The sequence below is a fragment of the Aquila chrysaetos genome, chromosome 10, assembly GCF_900496995.4.
Source record: "Aquila chrysaetos chrysaetos chromosome 10, bAquChr1.4, whole genome shotgun sequence".
Taxonomy (NCBI): Eukaryota; Metazoa; Chordata; class Aves; order Accipitriformes; family Accipitridae; genus Aquila; species Aquila chrysaetos.
In genome coordinates, this window is record NC_044013.1 from 6,356,347 (window position 1) to 6,376,450 (window position 20,104).

Consider the following 20,104-nt stretch of genomic DNA (forward strand, 5'->3'; position numbering starts at 1 on the left):
ACAACAGCTATTTAACACAGCGACACCAGTACACCTCTCCTCCATGGCCGGGGAACTTTCCCGTGAATAACTCCACCAGCCTCAGCACTGGGATTAGACTTAAAAAACCCTCACACCCCAGCACTCCTCAGTGCAAGAAAAGCAGCTTTTGCAAAAATTTTTTTCACTAGCCCATGAGAAAGGCCACAAAATTGAGAGGAGAGAGAGCGGTCTGGAAGGGAATTTAGATTATCTAGTCTACCTTTCCCAGGGGGCAAGAGACAAGCAGCACAACTGGGTGATGAACACCTTCTCCCCCTGCACGGCTGGGTGACCCGCTGGGGAAAACCCAGGTTATCCTCCTGACTTTGGGCATCTGAAGGTGATGCAGCACGTACAGCATCCTCTGCCGTTTCATGATGATGGGGACTGATGAAAGAGCCTCTCTTAATCCACGAGTTTTCTAATGAGGGGGTTTGGGGTTTTTTTTTTGGAAGTTTGGGCTGCTGTGGATGGGCAAATCATTTAAAAACCATTATTTTATTAACGCTTGTATATGCCAAGAGCTCTTTGCAGTGGAGCTGGAGGAAAGAAGAAAAACAAACCCTCTTCCCTGGTCAGCCCGTGCTAACCCCAGACCCAAGCAGCATAAAGGCACTGAGCAGAGCCCAGCTCCAGGGAAGGCTTCTCTCACTATTGAGGGCTTTGTCACAGAGTTGGTGGGGTGTTTTTCCCCCCAGGTACTCCAGCAGCACAAGGGGAAATGTTGTGGGTTGGTTTTCTATTTTACTTTTTTTTTAAACAGATTATAAACGAGCTAAAGCCAAATGGAATTTCATGGGACGTCAAGGCATTTCTCAGCTTGACAGCTTTCTCCTTGCTGAATCCCAGGCCAGCTGCTAAGAACATGTTTTTTAAGAGTTCCCATCAAAAATAACCCCAACACCCAAGTAAGAAAAGCCCCTGGAGTCCAAGCCCCCTGGTCTTCCCAATAATTCAGTGTATCGGAGAGTCTCGGGTAACAAAGCAGCGCAGAAGCCCATCAGCTCCATTTCTGTCCCAGGTGACATGGAGGAATGTCCTCCAAACCCCCCTGGTTCCCACAGCCATGCTCTGGCATGCGGACGCAGGGGCAAACAGCTGAAGCCACTGAACCTTTTGTGAAAACAAAGCCTAGATTATACGGAAACTAAAGGAAAGAGCACTCTGTTGCTCTTCAGTATCTCCATGGTCTCCCAGATGAACCATGGATATTTGTTACCCCTGAAAAACTAGGCTCTAGCAATCGTGTTCAGGCACAGAAAAACTTTGGAAACTACCCGTGGATAACCCAGAACTGACGGGATTTACAAGATCATGGGGAAAAAAAACCGCTATTTAGACTACAGGACAACATCCAGATCGTTATATTTAAGGTAACTCAAAGGTAGCCTTCCCTTCAATGCTGCCCTAACGAAAGCAAGGTGTCAAACTGCTGGTCAGACGCCCACGGGTGCTGCAGGCTGTTGCTCCACAGCACAGCCAAGCTCAGAATACAGCACAGTAACTCTAATTAATTTTTCATCCCCCTTAGGGCAGCGCCCGGAGCCCCGACCTCCGGTGCCTGCTGCCCTGCCCGGCCCCCGCGAGCACCGGCCACTGGCGAGGAGGTGGGCTCCGATGCTCCGGCTGTCTCCGGAGATAGACGGTGGATTTAAATTGTATTCTCCGCCATCCGGGAATGCCGAATTAATAACCGAGAAGCCACTGACAAAGGAAGCAGCGGGAGGAGGCAGGCAAGGATTTATGGAGAGGCAAAGCAGCTTGCAGCCCTTCAGCAACATGAGGCATCTTTACCGAAATGGCTGATCAGCCACAGACCTTCCTGCCCTCCCTTCGCCGTCCCCCTCCTCTTTATTCGCCTGCACTGGCTCCGTGAAACATTAAGCACGAGAAGCAGTGCCGAGAGCTGGCAGGAATCACGTGCGCCCAGCATCCCCCCTCCAGCCTCCATCTTCCCAGCAACGCTCCGGGCTCCCTCCAACTGTTTTTTTGGATGCATTTATTTTCATAGGACAGAATCATTTTCAATTGAATATTGTAACAAAGATGTTGTTAGTGACAATTCAGAATAAAAATGGTTTTATCACCAGCCTGCAAAGATTTTATGGCAGAACGGAGAAGCATTTTGCGGTGCAGGAAGAGCCTTTTGAAAGCCATGACTTTGAAAAAGACGGATGCAAAATAAGGCTTTTTGTGCAATACAGGTCATGGTAAAAGGACAACACGGAGTAAATAATTTGTGTTAAAACCCAGTTATTTTAAAGAAAAGAAAACAACTTACCCAGAGCTGATCATCCATTCCTGGTGGGTTCTTTTTAATAAAAGCACCATAATAAGTAGCGATATTTCGGTGGTGAGAATACTTCTTCAGCATGTTAATTTCTTGTTTGATCTCTTCCTCTTCATCCTGGGATGAGGCGAAAAGAAAAGAAAAACAAAACCAGAGGCACTAAGAGACTGCACTTCACAGGCTCGCAGTTCTCTTTGTACATGGGTGAACTTCCAAGCACCCCATTTCTGACCGACCTCTCCCAAGTTTCCTTGCACCCTTTTTTACAGCCACTTTTTGCAGCAGAGCCCTGGGAGCCTGAGGTCTGGACTGGAGACTAACGGGTTGCTCCTTGAACAAAAAGCTAAGGAGAAAACACATGCTTTGCCACATTCCCTGTTGCATTTCTGAACCCTGAACCGGACAGATCTTCAGGCGGTGCGGAAATCTGGTCGTTTCCAAACAGTTCAGATCATGGCATCTCCTCCAGAACAGGATCCCGAAGGTGCTGGCCGAGTTTAAGGCAGGCAGCAGTCCTCTCGCATGGGTTAATGACCCACCATCCCCGTGTGCCGCTTCAAACCCTGCAGCTCAGGTGGGAGCAGAGAGCTCCGGGAAGGTCCCGAGCATCTGAATATCTGCAGGCGTAAGTACCCGCTGGCCAAGCAAAGGAAGGGCTGGCCAGGAACCGAGCGCTCGCGGCGAGGCTTGCTCTCCACCCAGAGGTGCACCAGTGCCGGACTTTGGCATCACAGACAAATGACACGTCTTCAGCAGTTTAGACATTTCTCCATCTTTTTAAACTCATTCCTTTATAATTCGTATCATAATTTACATCAGCATCGCGTTGCTCTGAAGCTCAACTACACTTGCGTTACCCCAGTAAGGCATCAGCACACCCTCCTACACCCATCAAAGGCCCAAGACGATGGTTTTCTAGAAATCATTGCACGGCAGAAGTGCTCCCGCACTGCGCATCCCAGCCATCCGACACACCGCTCCTGCCCACCCTGGACGTTCGGGGACACCAGTTGGGACTGGTGGTGCAGTGGCACCACGCCGGGAGCAGGCAGACGCTGCCTGTCCACAAACTCTCTGCCAGACTAACTCGGTCCTGGTGACAAGCACCATTCCCGTGGGCTGTCGCGGCCCCTCTCCGTCCTGTCTGCAAAGCAGCAATAGCTGAAGCGGCCGAGGCAAGGGAACTGCACCGATGCCTGTTTTCATGTCCCACCTCTTTGCTTTCATGACCATCAAACATGCCCTGGTTTTATTTTAAGCTGACCGAATTCCAGCCTGCTGTAATTCCACAGGCTGTGGAGCAGCAGTTAGTGACCTGATGTCGATGAGCTTTATTATAAAAGGACCAGAAGGGCTGTTAGTTCTTGATTCTTCTTTATTACCCTCGTGTCCCTCACCTGCTTCATCCTGACTTCAGTTTTACAAATGGGCAAAGGACAAGACACCCCGGTGAACAGCAAAGCTGCAGGGGCAGCTCTTCTTGAAGAGCGATGCTCCCTGACCAGGTGTCACGCAACACGGACAGAAACATGGCTTTCTTCCCAAACTGCCACAGAAAGTGATTTAATGACTACAGTTTTCCAGAGAGAATTCAGGGAAGAACAGTGAAGATGAGGACAGCAGGAACAAATAAAAGAAGTAGCTAGGTGGAGCTTGTATAAACAAGCTCCAATTTTATCTTTGGTAAGAACATGGAGAGCATAAGCACCAAAGAGGAGGAGGAATGGGCCCAAACATTACAAGGAAAACCCGGGGACTATTCTGGAAGACTTTTATCATCTCTTTCCTTCAAGCAGTCAACACAACTTCACTTGTTTTCATTTGCCTAGGAAACCAGGGAATATAACATTTAGTTTATCAGGCCCCAGAGATTTTTTTTTTTATTGAGGCCCTTTGCAACAGAAAAAGCAGCTGGATGCTCAACGGTGCTGGGAGCAAGGAGGAGCGGTCAGTGCAAAACCCCACCAGCTCCCTGAGTACCACTAGCCAGCTCTTCAGTCGTCCCCCACCTCACACCTGGCTTTCTAGGAAAAACGGAGATAGGCCACAGGGACACTTGGCCTAAGGTTTTATCTCGAGTCCCTCTTTAGGTTGAAGTATTCAAAACCGGGGAAAAAAAACCCCAAAGCGTCAGAGCTGTGGATGGCACCCGAGGACATGTCTGCACGGCCAGACTCGGGAGTCCCCAGCCCAACCTCCTGCTCCAAGCAGGACTACTGCCAGCAATCACCACCAGCAAATCCAGCGAGGGAGGGAAGAAAAAGGAATTATCATAGTGAGCTGCTGTAACTACTCCAACCCCAAACCCGACAAAACCCACAGACCAGGTTTTGCTGCCACACTTTGCCCCCATCAATCAATTCTGTTACATCAATTGCTGGAAGTAGGTCATGCAGCATACAGCAGGACCAGCCCCGGGAAAAAGAATCCAAATTCTTAATTCAGAGACAGTGGCTGCCCAAACTGATCAAGTGCTGTAATCTGAGGGCCTCTATGCTGCAATCTTCCCTAACAGATAATTAGCAAGAGCGTAGATGAGTTAGACAAAGCATTGTCGTCAGGAGCCTTTGGGGGTTTAGTGCAAGGCACGTGGTCAGGATGAGGCACTGTCTGAGAGCTGACTTAAAACATGTGGGCTTTACACTCCAAAAACTTCATGAAATTGCAGATGGCTACAGTTGGGATGATCACACTAGTTCCGTTCTCCGCAGGCTTCTGAAAGACACGCTGTCATCAGGGACACCCTCGAAAAATAGGTGGGATGGAAGATCTGGATAAAACGAAGCAGCGGCAGCACTGAAATCGGTGTGTGTCAGGAGGTGGTGAAGGACTGGAATGGACACGTTTGGGTTTTCACCACCAGCCTTTGCACCGAGCCCGGACCAAGTGCCACACGTGGCTGTAGGCATGATTCAGGGAGCAGCTTTAGAAATGACTCCAGAAGTGACTCCCGTGACCGCTCCTGCAGTGGCTGGAGGACACGGCTCTAGATCTGACTTCAGCATCAACAGCTATGAAGCACAGTCAGAGCCCTGCCACGTCACAGGTTCGCTCTGTCTTCACTGTGGTCATCGCTCGTCCTGCCCAAGCCTGGTCCTGCTCTCTGAGCAGCTTTCTGTTGGTGACTACGGGCCGGTGGCATCCCTTCAGAGGACACAGGGGTCTCCCACCTCTGCACCTCGGCTGATCCCGCTACCGCTGCCAGAGAGCTACTTCTCCGCTCACGCAATATTGGGGTCACCCAAGGCTGAGAAGCCACCACACGGGGTATTCCGTGGGGTAGAAGAAGTAGAAGAGAGCAGAAGTTCAGCTAGGGCGTTTTTTTAGAGGACCGACTTTAACAGTTTGCACATTATGTATTAAAAGAGAAATAGCTGACATGTTTTAATATGGCTAAAAGCAGCTTAAAGGGAAAATAATTAAATACCCAAACAACACACCCCATGCCAAATATCTCATTTACTACCTTGGGTGTTCAGAGACGTGAGACTCTGCTTTGGAAGGTAATGGTTTAGATCGGGGTCATCTACTTAAAGACGTGACTGAAAATAGTTACTGGGCAGGATAAGATTTGGGCTACTTTTCTCCAACATCTTTGCTTGGAAGTAATGGTATTTTAAAACCACCGAACTAAGTGTGGACTCAGATTTAAGCCCCTGTTTGGCCTCAAAGTAATATTCTGATTTCTCAGCTTAAATTTGTTGTAACTTCAGACTTCATCCCACGGGAATTTCATTGCTATTTATGTCACGGGGTTATATTTGGTGGGTCTGCCCATTCCCTTAGAGCCTGCTTCCCACAAGAACTAGATAAATGGCACTTGCAGATACTGCAAGTAAACAGAAACAAATCTCATTCACATTTACGGACTTATTTCCACGCATCATTTCACCTGATAGCACAAAAAAGAACCTGGATGAAGGTCCTGTAGATATTAATACTACACCACAACATCTAAGGTATTTCAAAACATAATCCTGAGGCCAGCTGACTGCTTTCACAGTGAGTCAATTCTGTATGTGCTGAACTCCTGAAAGCTAATTAAAAACATTAATTCAAAAAATAAGGTGGGTAGATTGGGATAGAGTCCTAAATTTTGAAATGTGTTATTCCAGTAAAAAAATGAGAAAACACAACAAAACACATTCTTACTCGCAAACCTGGCATTGTTTATGTAGGCAGGAACTTTGGGAGGTATAATACTGCACTTAAAAAAAAAAAAAATTATTCAAGAAAAACCACTTTCCTGTCACCCTCCTAAATGCATGTTTAGGTTTTTAGGGATCATAGCAATTCCACTCGTTTTTTCTTTTGTGGCCACTGGGAAATGGTGAAACTATTCTTTCCCCTAAATCCTTTTTATTCATTTAATAACTTGTAAATTCTTGGTTCTCTTAGTCTGATACAAGTTTCAAAAGAGCCATGTTTCTGAGACCATGGCTGTGCATTTTTTCCTCTTTATCAGTAGGATGCACAGGCATAATTTAACTTGCCTAGTAAAGTCATTCATAACAATACCTGCACGTAGTTTTGGTGAACAAAAGCTTTTTGGTAAAAAACATGGATTTGGAGAAACTGAAATGTGTTATGAACACACGATCCTGTTGCTACAGTTTTGTTCAGATTTTATTAACGCATTCAAAAGAGCCACTGCTGGAACTGGATGCTGCTTTGTTTTAGCTTAAAATTACTTAATCTCCAAAACTCTTCCAGAATATTTTTTTCTCACACATTTATTAAAACCAAAATCTCTTAATGGCACATATCACATCAAGGCAAAGGGGATTTGCTTCCCAGGAACACAAGCCTTCCACCAAGCCCCACACGGTATCACACCCAACCCCTTTCCCCTCTTATCTGGAATTTAAGGATGCAGGAGGAGGAGGATACATTACCCCGGTGACGTCCATAACCTTAATCGCAGCAAGCTGGCCTGTTTTAACATGACGACCCTGCAAAAGAAAAGGGAGAAGTTTGTTTGGTTTTGCTCGGTGGCAATGTTTTCCTCGCGGTGAACGCCATCCTTAAACAATCTCCTTGTCCTGGCAGCATCTGCACTTTTTTTTTTTTTTGCTTTTTCGAGAGCATCTTCACAGCAGCCATGATGGGAAAGCAATTCCCTCCCCTTCCTCCTGCCATTACAATTAATTAGTAAAGGGCCTTCAATGCTGTATTTTCCTGGCAAACAAGTGCTGGAAATATCCTTTAATGCTCAGCCATGCAAAAAAAACAGCTCGGGGCCTCTCCTGAGCACGGAGCATGACTCGGCTGGAAATGGTCTGCTGGAGCCGCAATGATGGAAACGTGCTGGCTGGGGTACCCACACGGCGCTGACTTTGGTCCCCTCGTGTCCGAGCCCCGGCTCTCACGGACCTGGGGACACACCAGGAACTCCTAGCCTGCAGGGCACCATTATACACTCTGTCCACTAATTTATTTATTGTGCAAAAACCTCGGTTAGCAGGCTAGAGAGGTTTTTTAAAATCAGATTTGCTTCTTGGCTGTGGAAGTGACCCTACCTTCAGCACTGGCACAAGCAGGGAGTGTGCATCTAGAGGAGATGCTCGAGAACCAGGGCAGAAAGAGAAACCTCTCGATGCATACGGTCTCTTTGGTTTTCAGCAGTTGAAAAATCAGCAAATCACTGCAATGAACTGCTCGTTGCAGAGTGCTCGACTACATTAATCCTACTGGAAAAATGCCTGGAAGCGATGGGGAAAACTATAAGAGCCCAAACTGTTGATGGGGTCTTAAAATCAACACAACTGCTATCAAGCAAGCCAATTCCCGGCCTTTCCTCCTCTGCCGAGAAATGGATCACACAACATCGTACCAAAATTGCTCATACCAAATCATTCCCCCCTCTCCATTTGAGGGCATGCGCTCTGCTTACAAACCAGGCAGAGTCAGAGGAAAAAGATGCTGCTTCTCCAGGAAAACCAGCAGGCGCCGATCCCAGCAGGCGAGCTGGGAGGCAAAGGGAAGCATCCCTATTTCCCAGTCACTTCTTACTATGGGAGCAGCCCAAGGCCCCATCACACGAGATACGGGGTGGAGGGGACACAGGGAACAGCAGCTCCTGCCCTGCAGCATTGATAATTAACGCATCAAGGACACAACGAGGAGCAGAGGCTGAGAGGGGTCAAGCTGCAGCATGGCAGAAACAGGGAAAAATACGAGCTTTTCCTTAATTTCAGGCTCCTCTGCACCCCCCCCCACCAGTGTGCTTGTTGATGAGCTGAGGTTTGTGCCCGGGTTTCCCAGCCCTCCTGCAGGTTAGAGATGGTCTTTCACACCATCTTGCCTCCAGCAAGAACCCCAAATTACCAGACATGGGCACCTCTCCCCGGCCCCTCGGGTTTCCAGGCACGGCGCTGGGGAGCAAGCCCACGCGCCGGCTGCAAAGCAAGGCGGCATCATCCTCTCCAAATTTATGACTTCACCAGGAAGCCAATTCACCCACCAGGGCTCCTCGCTCATTTATTAACACAATTTATATGTCCTGAGCAACCGCATGTTCTAACAACGGAAAAAGAGCTTTATTTTAAAATGCGCAACATTAAAAATAAGAAAATAAAATGCAGCCCAGCAGCACCAGGCTGCGGCTGAAGCATCCCCTGGATGTGGCCGTCGGAAAGGAGGGGCATGTCGCTAGACACCATCTATTTAGAAAGCGTGATCTGCAAAAACGAATCCTCCCCTTCCTAAATTCATCCTTGTTTGCTTGGCCAGGAAGCCCCCCCGCATACCAACTCTTTAATTAAAGCCAGCAGAGCACCAGCAGGGGATGTGCTCGGACACAACCACGGCACACTGCATCCTCCATGAAATGGGAGGAGGGAGACGAGGCATTTCAAGCCATGTATTTGCTAGTTATACCCGCCGTCATTTGACATATCACCACCTCATTTTGTATTTTAACGAACTGCCCCGGTCTTGCTGCGGTGGAGTGCTGCTGCCTACCTCCGATACTGGCCAAGGGGAAAAGGAGCCCTGCACGCCCACACCATCATTCTTGCAGGGATCTGCCACTGTCACATACACCTCCCAAGTATTTACCGATGGATGTAAGATCTTAATATTGTGTGAACGTTTACCAAAACAAAATAAACCGCTTTGAAACGTATGTTAATGCAAGCCATGAGGGATACTTGGTCATGCAAAAATCAGGTGAAGTAGAACCAATAAGTATTTAGCCTTGGAACTTCAGAACAAAGATTTGCTTTTCGTACAGTTTGTTTGCATCGATGGTTTGTTGAGCTTCATCCCAGCAGATTTCAACCTCCGTCCAGGGAAACCAGGCGTTTCCTCACCAGTTAACCGTCCCTTTTAATTGAACATACCTAGTGCTCAGCATTGATACTTGCAGTGAAACCATCATATACAGTTTAGGAAAACCAGTTGATTTTCACCCTACTGCAGGCATTCTTGGGTTTACAATACTGATACAGACAGGTTGGAGAGAGACACTGAGAGCTGAAAGCGATAGATACAATACAGCAATACAATTAGCATCTGACCTGCACACATTAAAAGATGTCACGGCAGCAACAAGCCCTGTCGATGGCATTAGCCACCAACCACCTCCTGCACATTGGCCACGCAGCAGTAAGCATCCGTGCCCCTGCAGCCTTTCCAAAGTATCCAGCTGGACCGGGCAGTGGAGCCATTTCTGCCAAAGCCAAAGCAAGCTGAAATTGTTAATTAATGCGTGGCAAGTGCTAAATTCTCCAGTGTGCACCCTGAACCACTGTTAAGAAGCTACAAATGGGGATTGGGGTAGCAAGACCAAGAAAAGTGCCAGAAAGCCCCTGTTGCAATATGCTTTTACCTCCTGCGTGTCCTCCACACATCAAAACTTGTTGGCTTTTTCCTTTAAACCACCGCCAGAGCAGAGGCCTCCACAAGAAAACCACAAAACGACTGAGCCCAATTCCTGCTCCTGGGGTGGCCTCTGTTCCCCCAACAGCAAAGATGTGGGTCAGAACAGGTAAGACTGCAAGTGCCTACATAGAATTTCAACAGAAATTCTCTGCTTTTTCAAAATTCCTCCTTTTTGGTGCCCCTGTGCTTGGGAGCTCACCCTGGGGATGCTGGAGAGGGTGCAGCTGCCCGGAGGCAAAGCCTTCAGGAGGTCAAACCCTTCCAGGATAAAGCAGTCACCTCTGAGCCTTCAGACCACACCAACAACATCATTTTTGGCGACAGGAGCAAAGGAGGGTGGAGGGGAGCAGCAATCATTGCAGCCACCCTTGCCCTCCGCACCCTCCTCACCTCCCGCCTGCTTAATAATCTACGCCAAGAGCCCTCGGTTGTCTGTCTGCCTGCGGAAAAGGAGCTGATCTGCTCTTTAGCAATCTGTAACATTCTGTCTTCTCGCCTTCTTTGTCTCCTGGCATTGTTCGGGATTTTTCCGCTTGTTGGTGGCGGGTGAGCTGCTTCCAGCTGCTCGTACATAAGAGCGAGAGATGCAAGAGGACCGGCATCCTCCCAAAGCCCAAGCTGCCACGACATCCCGCTATCCCACCACCAGCCCCATCCTGATGCAGGGCTCAAACTCCTGCATGGCATCACCTTTGCTTTGGACATAAGCATGAATTTACCCACCTCTCCCTCCCCACTCACGCAGGGCAGCGACTGAACCCCCCAGAAGTTGAAGGAGAGGAAGGAGAAGAGATCTCCAGGACGCACTTTCATCGCCCCATGTTGGCTGTTCACAATAAGCACCGCAAGGTTTGAAGGACCACTGCCAGCATCACCCGGGGTACGGCTCCCGGAGGTCTCAAATACACAAATATCCTCCAACATCTCCCTGCTCCTTTCCCTGAAGCAGGTTTTGCATCTGGCTACGTGACGTCCTGGCTGAACTGCTCCATCTGCTTCCATCTTCATAAATTGGGCACTGTTACAGACACTGTGATGGCTGCGACAGCATAAAACAAATAGGAGGAAATCAGAGATACTAAAGCGTTTTTCCCCTTTCCAGATTTGCTGTCAAGGTTCACTTGGGTATAAACCCACATTTCAGCCTCAAGATTATTGAAGCGTGAACTTCAAAGCTGCCACGGTTTTTAATTAAACATCCATCTGAGCATAAATTCATGCTCCTAATTACTCTCAAAATGTTATATCAACTATCACTAACTTGATAATGTCAAGTATTAAGACTAATTTCTGCAAATGAAGCAGGCACCACAAGTTTTTTCTTCAAAGGTTGTGGTCCTCACACTCCATAAAGCATAATGGACCAGCACACGATGGGAACATTGGTAAACACTTTTAAACATCAATTGATGCATTCAGGCATTATATTTACTAAATAAACAAACCCTGGCCTCAATATCAGCCTTTGTACACAAAAACTGCATATTCTGGCCCAAAATTCAAGTCCGCATTTTAAGGACAGAAGGAAGATGATTGACTGTTGCTTTTTAAAATTTTTCTTGCACAAGCATGGATTTCACCTTTAAGCAAAAACTGCCATTTCTGTACCCAGAACTGTATCCCACCATATTTACTTAACTTCTGCTGTCTGCTCCTATTCATTCAACAAAATACATGACCCACCACCTGCTGCAACCAGTGGGACACAACCAGAATTGTCACTCTCTTGAGAAAGGCAGAGCTCCCATTTTCTTCAGCTGGGCAGAGCATTGTCTCTTAAACCTCCCAGTCAAGGCACCCAGCCTCCAACCCCCCATGCATACATAATCCCCATAGCAGGCATTTAATGGAGTAACCCTGTTGTATGTCTGATACTTTAAAGCAAAACACTTGGGATCCAGTCATTTTGCAATGCCCTAGTCATGTAACATGTAAATATTAAAACAAGTGGGATTAGGGTGCTCTTGCAAGGCGCTGCAGAAATATTAACACGAACAGCCTTGCTGGGACCAGACTACAATACCACCCCTCACCGCTGAGAAAGTATAACCCAAGAAACACTCCGTTTCATGCAGAGATCTCAGTGCGTTGAGATAAATAACAAAAAGTCTCATAAAAGTCCAAATATTCCCACTGTGGCAGGACAGAAGCCTCCCAACTAATCTTCTTCCATTACATTTTTGTTGCAGTTAAAATACCAAACTGATGCCAGCAACCCAACAACTGCCCTTTCTACTGGCCAACTCCTGCCTTTAAACCGTGCCATTAGACAGCGCATCCTCGACACCACCAACTTCAGCATACACATATTCTTCCTACAACGGGAACGGCGTGGGACACCAGAGATTTTGCCAGGTGAGAAATCATCAGTTCATTTTTCTACATTAACATATCATTTTTGATGTGCGCTACCTACAACAAACTCTTTGTCAAGCTCTACTTCTGCAGGCACACTGTCAAGGTGTTCACTGGTGAGTCTCATCTCCGGACTCTGTTTCTGTATCCCAGAACTTCTGCAGTGGAGCTCTCCTGGGATGGGCCAGAACTTCATGCAGGTCCCTGGTCCGGGTCCTGCCAGTTCCTTTTTTTCCCCTAGTTCGAGGGAATTCAGGGACTCCGTCCAAGACGAAGCTAAGCATGAAGGCATTTCAGCACTAACACACCGAAAATTGCATCCAGTTTTTCCTGGGAGAAGGAACTTTGCCTTCCAACAGGAGCTGTGCATCCGAACTGCCATCCTGCAGTAAATTAGACCATTTTATAGCACCTGGTGTGATTTGTTCTCGGCTTTTACAGAGTATGGGCACATTTATATACTTCGTTTCCCATTGAAAACAATCTCAAGGGTGCCAAAAAACCCCCCTCCAACTAGTTTAAGGGGCTAAAATACTTACTGATGGAAAACCAGGCTCATCCTAGCGTGAAAATTCAGCAGTCTCTGAAAGAAGCGGTTTTATAAATGATGTGCTCTAGCTTTGCTTGGTTTACACATCTCCACAAACGTATCTAAAATAAATCCATGTCTCCGAGAAGGTAATTAAAACATCAGATACTCTAAATACCAGGTCAGCATAAGAAGAAGTGAGTCATACCACAGGATGGGGAAAAAGTTTATTTTAACAAAGAGTAAAATATCAGTTTGATTAAAACAGAGCAATCATGAGCCAAACCTTATAGTTCCTGCCTGCACTCGACCCCAGATACTGGCAGGGGGATTCCAAGCCAGTGGGGACTCAGGACAACCCTGCAGACTGGGGACCAGGTCCTCACCCCGGCCAGGGACTCAACTCCATCTCACTGCCTTTCAGCCAAACACTGCAGCAAAACCTCTGCCCTTTGCAGCAGGAGCTTGTCCTGCCCTTTTGGAGAGAAATAGCATGACCACGACAGCAGTACATCTCCCTCCAACGGCACGCATTTCCACCTCTCTATCATTTCTTGGGTTCACAAACAGCTTTGTGAGACCTTCAGAGCATTCCCGCTGCCCCAGGGCACTAAAGGACACGACTGACTTGATGCAGTTTCTTTCCACTTAGGGCAAACTCCACCTGCTTGTGGGGCTACCTAAAACACCCTCTGTTCCCCCCAGGCTTCAACACACTCTCTGCAAACAGCATCCTCCCATATACACAGCACGCCTGAAACTCCAATGCTTTGACACCAGAAATGGAAAAATCTATGAAAAAGATAAAAGGGTGCATCCAATGCTCGACATCTCATTTGCTGGCCAGATGATGCTTCCAGAGTTGCTCCCTTGTTCTCCTGAGCTCTCCTGCAGAAAGCTGGTTGCTCACTCAAGCACGGCTCTTTACCTCTGGCCAACCTGCTGCTACCCCTTGGGCTGCTTTTGGAGAGCAGAAGACCTTCACTGAGCAGGACAAGCACAAATTTCACTCATAGCCAATCCTCCCTTACATCTGTCATCTTTTCTAACATTTTAAAAAGTAAAAACCTGGAAAACATTCAAAAAAACTCAAAAGAGAAACAAAAATAAAGTGGATTTTTTTTTTTCTTTTTTTTTTTTCCTCCTCAGCTGGGCATTTTTATTAATACTTCAGTTTGGACTGAACAACCAGAGCTTCCCCTTGGAAAGGCATAAATCCTCTCCCAGCACAGACGTCTAATTGCACAGGGCCAAGCTAATGCTCTGTGTTGACCGAACAAAGCTGACCTTTGGACTGAAGTATTTCTAATCCTCTGTATCAATCCAAGCTCTGATCAGGGCCGTGCAGCTGGGAGAGCTGCAATTCCATTACTGCAGCTCCACAATAGGTCTGACGTTAAGTAAAGAAGGCAGGATTATTAGATTAACAAGCTAAATTGTTAAATTAGCATATTATTCATCTCCAGAAATAACATGCACTATATTATACAGGTGAGCAAGACTATAATCTTATATTCCCTTATATAGAAGGGAAACACATCCTTTACACCACTCATGCCGTCCCCTATCCCTCTTGTAGTTCAAAGGAGGTTGGAGACACCAGCCCTCTTCCAGCTCAGGAAGAACTGAGAGGTTTCCCTCTTCCATAGATAAAACCATCAGCCCAAGAGGTCTTAAAACAGCCTCAGAGATCCCAAATTCTTCCAGAAGTTTCTGTAGACAGTTCCTCTAGATGTGGCTTGCACCCTTTCTAATTCCTACCCAGGGAAAACCACGGGTTAGAAAGCACTTCCCCCTCTCCGCAGCATTACCACCATTTAAACTGGCAATGGGGGGTTGCGTATCTGCTCCACGCTCACAGCAAGGACTATGCACAGATTTTGTCCACAAGCACTTGAAGCTGTAGGTTTTGAAGAGCTGCGCTTCACGGTCACAGTAAATCTTGTGGCAGACCAGATTTCAAGATGTTTCTGCATTTGGCGGGGCTTTCCCAGGACACAGGAACTAACACCGCTCTCCTAAAAGGAGGTCAAAGCCTCAACAAGAGCAGGTCTAGGCTGGAAGATGAGTGGACTGAGCATAACAGCATGGAGCAGAGACAGAGATCAACAACTGATAGCAAATACACCAAAAGTGGGTGCAAGGAGCAGCCTACGGAAACCTGACGCACCAAAGAGAGATGATCCTGACAAAGAGCAATGTATAAAAAAAAGACGGACAAACAGCACCTTAGGAAAATATTCCCAGAGCTGGTCCCACGCTGCAGGCAGCAGGATTCAAAGGAGCAGCAGCGGGATAGAGGAGGAAAGGGATGCCACCGGTTACCGCTGGACCCCTTGCAACTTTCCCAAGGCCCCACACGAGCTTTGCTCTTTGCTCCGGCACCCCCAGCATGCCCAGATCCGACACGGCAGCTCCCGGCGCGGGGGCAATCCCCACGATGCTCTGCCGAGGGGAGCAGAGCCCATCGCCTGCATCCCCCCTGGGCAGGGAGGGCAGCGGCCGGTCCCTGGGGATGCTCCTTCCCCCCCACACACACACAGCCCGTCCTCCCTTTGCCCCCCGGTTCCTCTGCTTCTCCGCGAGCGCACATTTTTGCAGCTAAAAGAAGGCAGTACAGTCTGTTCCCAATAACATTAGTTCATGACAGCCATGTTATTACCACCCTTTAACACCCCCACTGTGCTTCTGTTTCACATCACTGCCTATTCAACACTGCAGTATTCATAACTAAAATTAAATCTCCGTTTAGGAGACCCACAAGGCACCCTTTCACACGGGCCGCGTCTCCGAGAGCAGCACCAGGTTGCTCCTTCCAAGGGGGAAGCATGGAGCCACGGAGGGAACGGCGCTGCCCACGTGGGCCAGGAACACCCAGTCCTCAAAAGGGAGATGCTTGGCTCTCGAGGGTGGCCCAAAAAAGACACAGCCTCCTCCGATGGGCCAGGCTGTTCCTCCGGCTGACACCTTCCTCCAGACCCTTGCTGCTTGACACGTAGCAGGAGACCACCACAAACCTGGCCAGGTCTGGACTGCAGCAGGGAGCTTTCGTATCTGCCAACACCAGGCAGACCCCGATTTCCGTGTCCTTTTGCTGTATGCAACCCAGTTTGCCCCACAGCCAACCATTTCTGCACGGTCCCGGGGCACCTTGGCTTTATCATGGCCAGAACCACACTGGTTTCTGCGTTCAAACCCAAACTCCAGGATGAGCCCACCAGCTTCAGGGCACCAGTTCCCATCCGAGGTGAAGCTGACCCTGAGCAGGATACAGGAATGGATGTCCCAGGACACCAGGGAGCTCTCTAAGCCCTTCCCTGTAATTACTGGGGCTGCTCCTGACCTCAGACTATACGCTTCAGGATGAGAGCGAGCTGCTGTGTCCAGAGCTCCGGGGCACCAGCAAGGTCTCCACCACGCAACGTGCTTTTGCAGGGCTGCTGCTGTTTCTTCTGTATTTGTAGAAAAAACGGTACTTTCAAAACAGATTGCTCCGAACGTGGTCCCTGCTGCAGGGCACGGAGGGCTTAATACCTGCAAATGCGCGCTGCCACCTCCCATGGCAATTCATCCCAGAAGACTGGACAGACGTAGGTACCCCTCATTCTCCTCAGGCTTTTGGTACCCCATTTATCTGTGCCACGCATTAAACAGCTGCATTTCAACACAGGAAGTTTCACTTGCTCTTTAATCCATGCCCCAAATCAGTAACTGTCTTGCAAACTGCAGCTGAGTTAAAAAAATGGCCCTTGCGGAAAAAACACTACACATGCTGATGGAAATGTGATTTCTTGAAACACCTCTTCAGTGCCATCTGCTTGACTTCGGCTCTAGTTTCATAGTAGCAAGATCCAATTTTGGAGGTGGCACGTAAAGCGCAAGGTGGTTGTTCAACCAACAAACAGTGGAGAGAACCACCTCCCGTGAACCTGAGTGCTCAGCACCCTCTCTGGCAGCAGGGACGGACGGCACTGGTGGCAGGAGGGAGCCACAAGGGAGCCAGGTAACAGAGGTATCTGTTATCTAAAGCCAATTGAGATTTTTTTTTTTTTTTTTTTTTTTTTGTCTCTGTGTAAGGAAAACTGAGTATGAAGGAAAACCCAAATCTATTCTTGGTGATTTCCCAACATTTTAATCCAGGAAATTTACCTCTATGGCTGTCAACGGTTTTCCACGAAGGGCTTCCATTGCATTTCATCAAATTGCCAATGGCATAAAACGACCGTGGCCCCGTCTACATGAATTACCCAAGCTGACTGTGCAGCCCAGCCTGCTTTCCCAGCCCAAGTTTTTCCCGTCCCTGTTTCTCCATATAACTGCAGGGCAATATTTCTTTTATCTCAGCTCCCAGCACGGTACAGCTGCGTATGCCCACATCCTCCCATGGCCCTATGTTTCTCTGCAGACATGATGACCCAGGATGAGCTCCCGGGGTCCCACCTTGGATCTCTCCAGATTTGATAACCAGGCACTTCAGCAGTGGTTATCAAGGCACTTAAACAGGGCTCTCGCCTCTTTCACCCACAGCGCTCAGCTTGCAGAAAGGAGCCTGAACACAAACCCACCGAGTTCTTCTGTGCACCAACCCTAACGTCCCAAATCCAGGAGAAATTTGGGCTGAACTTCTGACGTCCAGTCCCATTGCTGGTAATGGCTGAAACTGCACAGCAGGAGCCAGGATATTTGTCCAGTTACCTTGAACCAATTTCTAAGCAAGCCATCCTTACAAACCTTCCGCTGCCTCACTCTCTGAACCTCTCCAGTCCTGCTAACACTTGGATCAGTTCAGGTCTAACCACCTTGACTCCTGACCATTTGGCAAGGCTGACTGGCATCTGAGCCAATTCGTACATTCAGGCTTCATACCTCATCCATTGTAAGCAAGACTCCAAGTCCCTGTCTCAGAGTGGTAGAAATAACAAGAGCAAGCCGATAAAGGTACTTACGTTTCATGGGGCATAGGATAAAACGCAACAACTGTCAGAAGCTTTCACGTTCATCTCTTGGGTGACTTAGGTCTTAGCATTAGGAAAATAAGTATAAGAATGACATAAGTAACCCCACATCTAGTGCTACGGAGGGCTGAGGCGCTCCCCTGAGCCCAATGACTTTGTAACTCAAGATACTGCAGACCCCGTGTTGCACGTTTCCATCTATGTCAGCTCAAATATCTATTTTAGACCCCACATACTTGAAGGCAGATGGGCATTACACTCTCTTTTATCCAGAGTTGCCTCTAGGATTTTTGGCTGCCCTGAGCAGCCTTGACAACTTACTGTCCATCCTATCCTACTCCAAGTCACTTACTGTCAGTAGTCAATAAACATTTTGCAGTGCCCACGTTCTACTGATTTAAAAGACCCAGCCATGCCTAGAGCAATACTATGTGATATACACACTAATTCAGCTGTACAGGGCTACATCAAGACTTTCGTGTTGTCTGCTGCTTTAAGCAAGTCAGGCACTGGGTAGCAAATTTTTAGGACCGCTTATTGGAAAAGGGAGCCTGAGAAATGACATGTAGACCCTTTATCCTTGTATTTGCTTTATGTATGTCACATGTGCATTCACTGCTTTGTCTGGGATAAAGATGCGATTTCCGACTCGGCTGCTGAACAGCCCCACTGTGGCTCACCTTCTAAGACAACCTTGCAGGTTAGGATCAGAGATGATCAGCAGATTAAATTGCATTGCTTTTATAGCTTCTCAATTTCCAAGCCTCCCCTCTCAAGCAGGAATTTTGTACCCTTGCACTGGCTAGGCAAAGCTTTTCTACTAAGAAATAAAGCAGCCAGATGACTGCCTTTCCCTGCCTTCCCCGACAGACCTGCAAAATGGACCTCGCCGCACCCGACGACGACGCAGTGGTCCTCATTTCTCTGCAAAATGGGTGCCAGGGTTCCTCTAGGAAAGGAGGGAGCCCTAAAAGACCCCACAAAGCAAAAGCCCCCCTCCAAAAGCCCTGCACACGGTCCCCATCCAGCCTTGCAGCAGGCAGCACAGCCAAGGCAGGGGCTTTAGCCAGAGATTTGAGAGCAGGGAGGAGAGGAGGAAGACTTGGGATTAGCAGGGGAAGGTTAAGCCGGTACCAGGGATTGCACGGAAACAATACAGCTCAGGAACAAGTGGGAGGAGGCCAGAAAGGACCAAGTGTCCCCGCTACCTCATGGACACGAGGGACGAGCCCAGTACCGATGCAGCACATCGCTATTTGGTAATTAAGGGACTGCAGCCACTGCCCGACGCGCTTATCAACGCAGGAGGGCTATCTAGCCACTAAGGGTCCTATTTACAGAGAAATAACATGTATAGACACAAATCGATGCTGTACAGTTTAAGGGAACCATCTGAAGGCTATGGATTTTACTCGCTGTTATTTGCAAAGTAAAACAAAGCAGACAAAAAAGCTCTCAAAGCAGCCCGAAAAGCTGCCTGCAGGCAGGGCGCCTGCCGGAACGTGGGCAGCTCGGAGGCTGCCTGCAGCTTTGCAGGGAGAACACATATGGGCAGGAGGTGATCGCCTTTTATTCCACTGGATAAAGATCTTAGTGGAAATCTGAAAGGCTCGGCGTGAAACCTCATCCACAGCTAATCCAAACCTCACACGGACTATGCCATGCTGTAGGCACGTCAGGAAGGACCCAAGGCCAGGCGCTGCATCGAATCGCACCACGACCCTGCAATTTCAGCTGTACCAAGAGAAAGAAAATGAGAAGATACTGCTTTATAAGCATCCTTCTGGACCAGCTGCTTCCTTCTCCTACCTAAAGGCACCTCAGGCCACCCACTCCCCTATGGCCAGGACAACATGCCACCCCTCCAGGGCCACCGCAGGCTTTTAACCCTTTCCCAGCAGGATCAATGCTTGCTAAGCACTAAAAGACGCCAACGTGTCACAGGCAGATTCATATTAAAAATTCAAGATCTTTCCCAGCAGCGAGAGCTGGCTGCTGGACAAAACCGCAGTTTGGTTTTGCTGCTTGGTATTCAGGGTCTGGGCATCCGTAACAGTGCAGGCAAAGGTG

The 20,104-nt window shown here is 48.2% G+C and overlaps 1 protein-coding gene across 11 annotated transcripts in view; it reads right to left on the bottom strand.

The window, feature by feature from the left end:
* TNIK (TRAF2 and NCK interacting kinase) overlaps positions 1-20,104 on the bottom strand; it is a 168,616-nt gene that overhangs the window by 71,203 nt on the left and 77,309 nt on the right. For all 11 annotated transcript variants that reach the window (XM_030027622.2, XM_030027623.2, XM_030027630.2 and 8 more), the window contains 2 exons: positions 7,207-7,263; positions 2,303-2,428 (listed from right to left, as the gene is read on the bottom strand). In XM_030027622.2, the coding sequence (XP_029883482.1) occupies positions 2,303-2,428; positions 7,207-7,263 (183 nt within the window). The remainder of the gene's footprint in view (positions 1-2,302; positions 2,429-7,206; positions 7,264-20,104) is intronic.